Source organism: Falco rusticolus, chromosome 11 (assembly GCF_015220075.1).
Source record: "Falco rusticolus isolate bFalRus1 chromosome 11, bFalRus1.pri, whole genome shotgun sequence".
NCBI classification, from domain to species: domain Eukaryota; kingdom Metazoa; phylum Chordata; class Aves; order Falconiformes; family Falconidae; genus Falco; species Falco rusticolus.
Genome location: NC_051197.1, coordinates 35,396,745 through 35,409,155, shown reverse-complemented (window position 1 = coordinate 35,409,155; position 12,411 = coordinate 35,396,745). Strand labels below are relative to the sequence as shown.

General features: G+C 40.5%; 1 protein-coding gene and 1 pseudogene across 1 annotated transcript in view; both read left to right on the top strand.

Annotated features, from left to right (window-relative positions):
- Positions 1–8,607, top strand: part of KIF14 (kinesin family member 14) — a 48,691-nt gene extending 40,084 nt beyond the window's left edge. Inside the window, exon 31 of the mRNA XM_037404028.1 lies at positions 8,555–8,607. Within this exon, the coding sequence (XP_037259925.1) occupies positions 8,555–8,592 (38 nt within the window). The 3' untranslated portion in view covers positions 8,593–8,607. The remainder of the gene's footprint in view (positions 1–8,554) is intronic.
- On the top strand, positions 1,657–5,198 carry LOC119155550 (annotated as a pseudogene).
- Positions 8,608–12,411: the final 3,804 nt, after the last annotated feature.

Below are 12,411 nucleotides of genomic sequence, written 5' to 3'. Positions count from 1 at the left end.
AACGGCCCTCCTATCTCCAACAAAATCCTTATGAATCAATACCATAACCCACAGACTCTTAATCGCCCTCCTCAGCTTACAGTGACTCCTCGCAACCTACTACCCCAACAAAGCCCTAACCCAATGAACAGGCATTGACCAAATTTCCCCCCCTCTCCTTGCTCTTACTTGCTGACTCCTGCCCCTTATAATCTTAGCCTCTCAAAATCATCTACAACATGAACCCACCTCATGAAAATGAATTTTCACTCACCCTAATCATCTCTCAACGTTTCAACATCCTAGCATTTTCAGCCACAGAACTAATACTGTTCTACTCCTCATTTGAAGCAACCTTAATTCCAACTCTGATCCTAATCACCCGCTGAGGAAACCAACCAGAATGCCTAAGCGCAGGCATTTACTTACTTTTCTACACCCTTATCAGCTCCCTACCACTACTAGTCGCAATCCTAAGCCTGCACTTACAAGCCGGCACCCTTCACCTCATGATAATAAAGATAAATCACCTCACCCTGACCCACTCCTGAATGGGCCTCCTATCAACCATAGCCCTATTAATAGCCCTCATGGTGAAGGCACTCCTGTACAGCCTCCATCTATGACTCCCCAAAGCCCATGCAGAGGCTCCAATCGCAGGCTCTATATTATTTGCAGCTCTCCTCCTCAAACTAGGAGGATACGGCATTATATGAGTAACCCTCCTAATAAACCCCCTCCTAAACCACCTTTACTACCCATTTATTGCCCTAGCACTATGAGCATTAATAACCAGCTCAATCTGCTTACAAGTCGACCTAAAATCACTCATTGCCTACTCATCTGTAAGCCACATAGGCTTTGTCATCGCAGCTAGCATAATCCAAACCTCCTGATCATTTTCAAGAGCAATAATCCTCATAATCTCCCATGGCCTAACCTCCTCCATACTATTCTGCTAAGCCAACACCAACTACGAATGCATACACAGCCGCATCCTCCTACTAATACGAGGCCCACAACCCCTTTTACCTTTAATAGCAACCTGACGATTAACAGCCAACCTCACAAACATAGCACTACTCCCAACCACAAACCTAACAGCAGAGTTAACTATCATAATTGCACTATTCAATTGATCCACCCCAACAATCCTTGTCATCGGAACAGCAACCCTACTAACCGCCTCATACTCCCTATTCCTTCTTCTCAGAACCCAACAAGGAACCACCCCCAACCATATCACCACCCTCCAAAATTCAAGTACGCAGGAACAACTCTCAAAAACCTTCCACATTCTCCCCTTACTCCTCCTTATCTTAAATCCAAGCCTAATCTCTGGAATGCCCTAATACAAGCATAGTTTAAACCCAAACAGTAGACTGCGATCCTAGGAATAGAAGTTAAACCCTTCTTGCTTGCCAAGGGGAGGTTCAACCAACAAGAACTGCTAATTCTTGCAGCTGAGTCTAAAATCTCAGCCCCCTTGATTTTAAAGGATAACAGTAATCCATTGGTTTTAGGAGCCACCCACCTTGGCACAAATCCAAGTAAAAGCAAGGGAGACCTCACTACTCCTCAATACCTCCAATACTCCTCACTTTCACAACCATTTTCACCCCTATAATCCTACCTCTCCTAACAAAGAACCTTAAAAACTCCCCAACCACCACCACCCGTGCCGTTAAAGCACGTTAAAAATTCCTAATTAGCCTTGTACCAATGACACTCTTCATATACCCAAACATAGAAAGCATTACCTCATGCTGAGAATGAAAATTCACCACAAACTTTAAAATTCCAATCAGCCTCAAAATAGACCAATACTCAATAATTTTCTTCCCCATTGCACTATTTGTAACCTGATCTATCATACAATTCGCAACATGATACATAGCCTCAGAACTGAACATTACAAAATTCTTCTCCTACCTCTCTACATTTTTGACTGCCATATTAACCCTAACCATCGCCAACTATATATTCCTATTATTTATCAGCTGAGAAGGAGTAGAAATTAGATCCTTTCTCCTAATCGGCTGATGACACGGCTGAGCAGAAGCCAATACCGCTGCCCTTCAAGCCGTACTCTATAACCGAGTCAGAGACATTGGCCTCATCCTAAGCATAGCATGAAGTGCATCCACCCTAAACACCTGAGAATTTCAACAAGCCTTCTCTCCCACATGCACCCCAACACTTCCACTACTACGCCTAACCCTAGCAGCCACAGGAAAATCAGCCCAATTCAGACTACACCCCTGACTCCCAGCAGTCATAGAAGGCCCCACTCCTGTCTCTGCCCTACTACACTCCATAGTAGTAGCGGAATTTTCCTTCTTATTCATACCCACCCAATATTCTCCAATAACCAAACTGCCCTAACCCTATGCCTATGTCTAGGGGCACTATCCACACTATTTGCTGCCACATGCTCCCTAACCCCAAATGACATTAAAAAAAATTATCGCCTTCTCTACATCCAGCCAATTAGGACTAATAATAGTCGCCATTGGACTAAACCTACCCCAACTAGCCACCCCCCACATCTCAATACATGCATTCTTTAAAGCTATATTATTCCTCTGTTCAGGCTCAATCACCCACAACCTAAATGGAGAACAAGACATTCGAAAGATAGGCGGCCTACAAAAAATACTCCCAACAACCACATCCTGCCTAACCATTGGCAACCTAGCACTAATAGGGACTCCATTCCTAGCAGGAGGCTACTCAAAAGACCTCATTATTGAAAACCTAAATGCTTCCTACGTAAACACATGAGCACTAACCCTGACACTTCTAGCTACAGCCTTTACGGCAACCTACAGCCTCTGCATAACCACCCTTGTCCAAACAGGATTTACTGGAATTCCCCCAACAACACCAAATAATGAAAACAACCCAACAATCACCACCCCTATCCTTCGTCTAGCCTTAGGCACCATTATATCCGGCCTACTCATCACATCCTGCATTGTCCCCACAAAAACCCCAACAATAACTATACCAACCCTTACAAAAAATGCAGCCATCCTAGTCACAATCCTAGGCATCATTCTAGCACTTGAACTCTCAAACATAGCACATACCTTAACTTACCCCAAACCAAACACCTACTCAAATTTCTCCCTTAACCTAGGATACTTCAATCTACTAACACACTGTCCTAACTCCACAAACCTGCTAAACAGCGGACAAAAATTCACCCTTCACCTAATTGACCTCTACTGATATAAAAAAATGGGCCCCGAAGGACTTGCCGACCTACAACGCGTAGCCACAAAAACCTCAACAACTCTACACACCAGACTAATCAAAACATACCTGGGATCCTTCGCCCTATCAACCCTCATCATCCTATTAACACTCTAAAAGAAAAACTAATGGCCTCCAATATCCGAAAGTTGCACCCCTTACTAAAAATAATAATTTCGTAATCGACCTCCCCACCCCCTCCAACAGCTCTGCCTGATGGAATTTTGGATCCCTGCTAGGAATCTGCTTGGCCACTCAAATCCTAACAGGCCTATTACTAGCTATACACTACACTGCAGACACATCCTTAGCCTTCTCATCCATTGCCCACAGATGCCGAAACATACAATACGGCTGACTGATCCACAACCTACACACCAATGGAGCCTCACTCTTTTTCATCTGCATCTACCTACACATCGGACGAAGCATCTATTACAGCTTCTACCTGTATAAAGAAACCTGAAACACAAGCATCATCCTTCTACTTACCCTAATAGCAACAGCCTTCATAGGCTATGTCCTACCCTGAGGACAAATATCATTCTGAGGGGCCACAGTCATCACCAACCTATCCTCAGCCATCCCCTTACATCAGCCAAACCCTTGTCGAATGGGCCTGAGGAGGCTTTTCAGTAGACAACCCAACACTAACCTGATTCTTTGCCCTACACTTCCTCCTACCATTCCTAATCGCAGGGTTTACCATAATCCATCTTACCTTCCTCCATGAATCAGGCTCAAATAACCCCCTAGGAATTACATCAAACTGTGACAAAATCCCATTCCACCCCTACTTCTCAAAAGACATTCTAGGATTTATGCTCATATACCTTCCCCCAATAACCCTAGCTTTATGTTACTAGCTTCAAGACCATTCTTTCCCCCTACACCCCTAGCACAACTTGCTCTTTTGCACCTCTGGTTCCTCTGTCAGGGCCATAACTTGTCTATTCCCTTAATCTTGCTCTTCAACAAGCCATCTGGTTTGCTATTTATCAACTGTTCAGTTCGTGATTGCGACATTTCACCTTTTTGGTGCCTTTGGTTCTCTTTTTTTTTGGGGAAATCCTCACAGGTTGCCCTTCTGGGTGCAATGGGTGAATACAATCTAGGTCTGAGCATCGCTGGGCTCCAGACGATTACTCACTTTCAAGGACTGTTGAATGAGACGGTTTGCGTATCCGGGGAATCAACCTTACACTGATGCACTTGCTATTCCATTCATTTTATGTTACCTCCACTTCACTGACGTATACCAATATATATCTGAATGCTTATTGGACATGCACTATTAACTCCTCTCATGTTCCTTTATCTTTCTAAGCAACACCAATAAATTCCTAACCATTCTACCAGCATACCATACCCACATTTTCACCATATCTTTCCATCATTTTTTTCCATTTCCAATTTCACATACTTGTGGCACTAAAATCACTTTAATAATAACACCCACCCCATCATCCACTTTTTGTATTGAATTCTTCCCAAAATTATTCCTTTCCCCCTACCTCCACCTCAGAAAAAGAGGGCTCAAACCTCCATCACCAACTCCCAAAGCTGGCATTTTTTATTAATGGAAACTGAAACTTTCCACCCAAAACCTAAACTGCCCAGATTGCCCCACAAGATAGCCCCCATACAAGCTCCAACACTACAAAGCAAGCAACAACCCCCAACCTGCAACTAAAAACAACCCAACCACACATAAATAAAACATAGTCACCCCACTAAAATCCAAGCAAACAGAAAACACATCTCCACTGTCAACAGTATTCACCCCAAACCCCCAACAACCAATACCACCACCACCAACTACAATCCCCATAATTAACACCAAAACAAACCCCACACCATACCCTGCCATACGCCAAACCCCTCAAGCCTCAGGAAAAGGATCTGCCACCCACCAGTGCTATGGAATAAACAAAACCCACCAACATCCCCCCCCCAAATAAACCAAAAACAACATCAATGAGATAAAAGAAACCCCTGAACTCATCAACCACCCACACCCAGCAACAGACCCTAACACTAACCCAACAACCCCATAATAAGGAGATGGATTAGATGCAACCACCAATGCCCCCAAAACAAAACACACCCCTAAAAAACCCACAAAATAAGTCATGAGTATTCTCGCCTGGCATCTATCCAGGACCTACAGCAGGGGTCCTCAAACTTTTTAAACAGGGGGCCGGCACATGGATGAAGTGGCAGGCAGTCATCTGCGGCTGTTTGGTTCCCCCCCCCAACCCCTGGCGGGGGGAGGGCAGGGGGAGGTCTGTAAATACTGGGGGCCGGATTGAGAACCCTGAGGGGCTGTATCTGGCCCGCAGGCGTAGTTTGAGGACCCCTGACCTACAGCTTGAAAAACTGTTGTTGTACAATTCAACCACGAGAACCTAACACACAGACCCTACCAATAACAACCACCCCAAGTATAACTCAATCAACGTGAACATTACACAGCCCCCAACAACCTTCATAAAAACACTAAATGAAACAACCCACATGCTCACACATACCCCCCCATCCACACTTCTCAACAACTACACCACCACACCTTATACATCTTCACCACAAACCCCATCAAACACCCCAACACTGAAGTCACATTAACTAAACCACACTCCTACTCCCAAATAAAAAGTTTCCCCCACATGTAAAAAGTGTTTTTTGTAGCCCACAAGTGAAACAAAATGACTTTAACTGTGTTTCTTTCCTCTATTAGGAAAGTGCTAATATACTTCATAGTGCACACTTAGAGGCTGAATGTTCATGAACTAGTCTGCACCTATTAATGTCAGAATACACAATCCCTTCCAATTTCTGCTAATAAATAATAGTCATGTTATGTTAAGTCCCCATTGCAACATATGTGTGAGTGACTGATGTTCTACCTGCTCAGGTGATTAATCATGTTTGTTTCTGTTCTTGTATTTAAGGAGAAGCATTGCTCAGAAAACATCTGTTGGGTTTTTTTATGTGTGTTTTTACGAGAATATTTTGCCCGTGTTGTTTTCTCTTTCTAAAACTGAAAGACAAGATTTTCACAAACTTGGAGCTCAAACTGACTTTGATTTTTAGCCTTTCTGAAACTCAGGAGAGAGACCATGCAAACAAATGTTTTTTAGCTGAGGTATCGGATGGGCAACCTTAATCATAGCAAATTTAGCTTTGCAGGATGAGTGAAAATGTTGTCAATAGCTTCCAGCTGCTTGGTTGGGGCTGTTTTTGTTTTTTTGTGGGTTTTTTCCCCTCCATGCTAACTAACCATGTCTAATCAGTCAACTAAGCAGTCTCTCTCTTACTCCCATTATTAATACTATAGTCACGTTTTAGAGTAATACTTTAACAAAGTCTAATTCTGCTAGTATTTTCTTCAGCTTGGTGTCCTTGTTACAGTTCTACATCATTGAAGTACTTCAGTCTTACAATATATACAGTGCCCATACATCATCAGAGTGAGCTAGTGCTCTCATAACATACTGCATTAATACATCAACAAGCCTCACTGAGGCTCCTGTAATCTATTGGTGTAATATGCCGTAAGGTATATTTATAACTATAGGCTAGTCTATCTCTAAATTATGAATGTCAAAGAATTGGGATCATAGCAGGCAGATTTTGGGGATGGATTGATTTGAACGGTACTAGGTTTTTTTATTAGTGTTTTTTTTACTAGTCTTTCCAAGGAGCTGGGTATGTGTTAGGGCCAAGTCAGCAGCAGTCAGACATGGCTGGACCCAGCACCTGCATCACCTGCTAGGCATAGTGGTGAGACGGCTGTGCAGTGCAGTCCAGGTATTTTCATCATCCTGCATTTTTGCAGATCTGACTAAAGTTGGGGTCTGGATAGTTTCTGGCAGGTAATGGCAAGACACAGAAGAATATTCTTGTGATGGTACCTTTGGAGTTTCTTCTAAACCATAAACTAAAGCAGACACCAAACCAGTGGAATTTAAGTAGAGTTTTTACTTATAGTATGTCACAAAGTTAGTTAATTTTGCAGGAATATGTATTGGTGTTGTATATTTCTCTGCTGTAAGAGTTGAGATAGGAGAGGGATCACAACCAGTATTTATTAAAACACCTTTTTATTAACTGTTAATAGAATTAAGATACATACTTGTAGCAGATAACTGTTCAGGCAGCACACTCACTCACTCCTTCACACTTTACTTGCACCCACACATAAAAATCACTCATAACTACAAGGTTGCAGCAACAACTGTGAGCTGCTGCCTGAAGTGGAGGCTTATTCTGGCTTACCCACAAGACTCTGATGGGCTTAAGCCTCTCGGCATGTATGTGTCCTTGGCTAATGTTTTCTAGTTGCTATTTCTCCATCCACAGTCATAGGTACCAACAGAATCCATTCACACACACTTGCATGGACAGGGCTTTTATAGTTTTGGCTGAAACCTAGTCGTTATAGTAGCTGATGTCATGCTTTTTCTAAGAGCACTAAATTTGGTCTTGAAAGTTTTTCTCTTGGATTCTCAAACCTACAGTTTTCAGCTCTGTGTTGCTGAAACAGAGTGAACAGTCAGGAGCATGCGTGGGGAAGGGAGTGGGAAGTGTTGTGAAGAAATGTTTAGATTTCTGAATTGGATGCGTTATTTATTGAAGTTATGGTTTTACATATGAAGTTACTTTGTTGTATGTATTGATGTAATCTACAGTTTGTGGGCTGTTTATTGTGGTGTTGTGTTTTGCGGTTGGTGTTGTTTGTTTTTTTACTGTAATGTCCTTATTTCTTCAGGAAAATCTTTGGTCAGATTTCAGGTAAAAAGTGATTACAACTTTATGTACTTGACCCATGGATTTTATTGACTAACATGGAAGAAAGAGGGGGGCTTTTTTTTAAATGTGAAGTGGGGTATTCAGACTTCTGCACCCTAGTTTCATTTGAAAATGCAAAACTAAGAAAAATCTAATAAATTCTCCTCATACTGTCACATAAATAAGTTAATAAGAAATAGTATTTTTTCAGTTCAATACTTAATTTGAAAAATAGTGCTGCATGAATAAAAATACATAGCGATTCTGAGAGTATTGATCTGCTACTTTAGTGCTTTTGGTCATTCAGCCTCTAGTTTCATTTGTTTAATAGTAGAAAACAAGATTAAAATTACATGTTTTAACGTCACCCAGTATTAATGCATGAGGTAAATAACTGCACAAAAATATAATGTAAGTTGATTTTTATTGTGGCAATTGATAAAGAGGTGAGAGTCTAAGTGTGCGTAGGCATGAAACTGTTCTTTTTTATATATCTAATCAGGAATAAGAAACATCTTTATTTCAGGTGAAGGTAACAGTCCTGGGAGGAAGTATATCTTCTGAATATGAACACTGGATTTCTTGAGAATCCTTCAGACAATGTTAGCCCACCTTTATTGAGATATGCTGTATGTACATGGATTTTTAGAAAAAAGTATATTCTAGCTATGCTTTTTAAAGAACATGTACCAATGTTAGAAATTAAGGGTAAGTGAACTCTTCTAGTACTCACTGACTCATGAGAATATTCTAGATGAAGAAAAACAACAAGCTGCAGCTTAGATTTAATTTGATCCAGTAATGGCATCTGCAGGCAGAAGAGGAGACCACATACGATTCACCTCTGCAAATACAAGCTATTACTTTTGGACAGGAAATTTCTCATTCTTTTTTTACTCTAACATACTGCAATTAGATGAGGCCAGTTGCTTTTGGATATTATGGAACTCTTCTGATTTCATGGTGAGGTGGGATTTTGGGTATTTTTTTTTTAAGTTTTAGGACAGCATTTTAATTCCCTCCTTAGCTTTTGGTAGGATCTCAGATTTTTATGCATTTTTCCCAAGGAAGGGTGTTTTGCTTATTTTTTTTTTTAAAGTCCTAATATTTTATTTTTCTATATTAAAAAAGCCATCTTTTTTTCTGCTCTTTTTAGAACTTGGAATCAGTGTATATAACAAGATTTGTTTCCCTGCCCTCTTCTGTTTGTCCTTGTTGTTGTCTTGTTGTCTTAGTATATTTATACTCACAATAGTGTATGGTTTCTAGAATAGGAGATGGTGTATATAATCTCATCAACATCCACGTAATTTGATTTTTGCAGTGAAAACAAGGACAAAATTTGAGAAAGAGTTCTCCTGAGATAATGTTTCATCAACAGCAAGCACCATAAACAATATAAAAAAAAATTCAGGTATCTTTATCTGAGTTAATTTTTAAATACCTCAATTAAAGTAAGTCCAAGTAAATTGTAATCACAAAGACTTATGAGGAGTTGAGGGAAAGGAAGGAAAGTATCAGAAAAAATTATGGCAGTCATCTGTAATTAAAAAACCAAACCAATACCCACAAACAAACAACCACACCTACACCCCCCCCCCATTCATATGGAGTTAAACTATACTTGATGTCTTTAGTTCAGATTCCTTAAACCTACTGCAAGCATTACTTCATTAATTTTTACATAACTCTGGTAGCTTAATACTTCATTGGCTATTGTCTGAATAATTCAATTATTTTCTTATATAGGTATGTATAGTATAGAGACAAACTTCAAAGGTTAAAAAAGCCCAGACATTAACCATGACTGCTTTATGTTATTTAAAATATTTTAAAGCCTGGATTTGTTCAACCGTTATTTGTAGTGATATAAATAAATGTCAAACTACAAGTTGAAGTGCATTGTAACTGGTATGACACTGGTCTCACAGCCTACCCAACTACTTGTATTATGTATTTGTATAAACCCCAAGCTATATTAAGATGATATGTATGTTAATTAAGGTAGAAAACGCTTTTCTACCTCTCCCCCTAGTGTGCAAGCAACGGTATTGATAGATACTGTTCATGGAACAATGAGAAGCTATGTTACTTGCTGATACGTTTCTACAAAATCGTGCACTCAGACATGAAGGGAGGTATATATGTAGCTAGCTAGATATGCATATACCTGTGTAAGCATAGAAGGCACATTTACAAAATAGTAATGGTGCAAGAACCAGTCATTGATATGTAGTAAAACTTATTTCCCAAAAACTGAAGAGTAATTTTTACTAGTTTGAACTCCCAAAAAGAAACAGGATGGCTAATGTTCTGTACATCTTTGCCGTAGTGATAAGTTTCTTATATCTTTGTATTGTCTGGTTGTGTCGGTGAGTTTGGCTGCCTTCTAAGGGTTTGTTCAGGCCTTGGTATTGAGGTTTTAGAGAGTCTTTTGCGTTTTTACTTTCAGCATGTGCATTCATTCATGTGAACACTTCTCCAGTTTTCTGTCAAAGTCTGCTGCTCTTTATTTCGACCATATATTTCTTACTCACCCCTGGTTCTGGGGAACCTGTTGTGCCCTATGTAGACTGTGAATTATGTGTACTAGAACAACCTGGGTTTGTAACTGCTGCGGTGGAAGTCTGAACCTCTGCTACGACTAGGTGCCGCTGCAGTAGCTTTTATCATGGTGTGCTGCATCGAGTTTATTGGTGGCTGGGGGGAATCTGAGTGTGCTTCTCTGCAACAAAATACTCACGCTGGCATTCTTCAGGCATTTAACATCTCAAAATGCAGATGGAGTTCAGATTTTTATTAAAATATAAAACTAATGATACAACATTTTTAAGAATTATGCTTTTCAGTATTTTTCATAGAATGGTTTGTGTTGGAAGGGACCTCTAAAATGCATCTAGTCCAATCCCCCCTGGAGTGAACAAGGTATGCAGAGCCCCGCCCAGCCTGACCTTGAAAGTTATTCTTCCAGGGGCAGAGCATCTACTACCTCTCTGGGCAACCTGTGCCAGTGTTTCACCACCTTCATCTTAAAAAAAACAAAAACAAAACAAAACAAAACAAAACAAAACCACCAACAACAAAAAAACCCCACCCAAAACTAAACAAAGCAAAAAAAAAAAAAAACAAACCCAAAAACCAAAACCGAGTAAAGTTCAAAAGTAAATTGCCCTGTAGGTGTCCTAAATGCTTTCTAAAAGAATGCATGACCACAAGGCACTTTGCAAAGTCAGATGGCTGTGTGAAAAGAAAGAAACAAATGCTGCTTTTGAACTCCCGAGACACCTAGAACAGTAGATAGCAACGTTGATAAACAGGACTCAGTTTGCTGGTCTTCTGCCTTACCCCTCCCCTCTTCCCTTACAAGGAAATTATTTCAGTTCTGCTTCTTACCTCTAAAATACCAAACTATGCTCTTAAAATAATTTTAAAATTTGATTAATGAAAGTAAAATCAGGAAAGCTTACATCAGTATTAGCTTAGCTGGCCTTCAGTTGTTGTTTGGTTATGACCAGTAATATGCAAGTTTTCTCTCACAAACTTGGCTCTCATCTACATACTCGGTCATCTATGAGATGATTAAGTTAAGTGTGTATATAAACTTTGAAGTTATGCTTACCCTGCACCAAGCATGTAACACAGTCTGAAAGGAAGTATGCAAAGGTGTTCGTTCCTTCACAGTCCGCCTCATGCTGTGCAGCGCTGTGTTAGTTGTTCTGATTTCACTGGTTATGGGGAGAGGGGATCCAGGCTCCTACGTAAACATGCCTACAAAGTGCTATTCGGTAGCACTGTGAGGTTTGTGGTGTGTAACAAACAAGTGATAAGCAATGGGCTAATGCAATGAGGGTATGAGATAATTTTTTTCCTGTTTGCAAAAAAATTTTGTAAATATGTCTCTAAACGCTCACCTTAGACATCTGTAGCGAACACTGCAAGACTGAATCCATGCCGTTTCCACGGCTGCTGCTGTCATGTTGGGAGTTACTCTAGCTTCATGTGACCTGGTGGATCCACAGAGTGTTCCAGACATAGCTTTTGTTCAATTGTGGACCCTTAAAATACTCCAGCAGCAAGAGCCTTTGCTGGTATTCTGTGTTGGCGTGCTGCCATGTACCATGGCTACCTCGGGAGATAGTGGGGGTACTTCCCTGCTTAGTTCTACCATAAAATTAAATAAAATCTCCCACTGCCAGGGTTGGAGTAGATCTCTATCCAAAGCCATTTGTCACTTATTAACGCTTCTTTTATTATTTTCTTAGCTGTTTTAATTCTGCCATTTGCCAGCACAGTCCCTACACAGCCTTCTCAGAAAAATATAGATAATGACAAAAACTTCTGGATTTAGTTTTGAATTTTTTTCTTATTTTAGAAAAGTTCTAC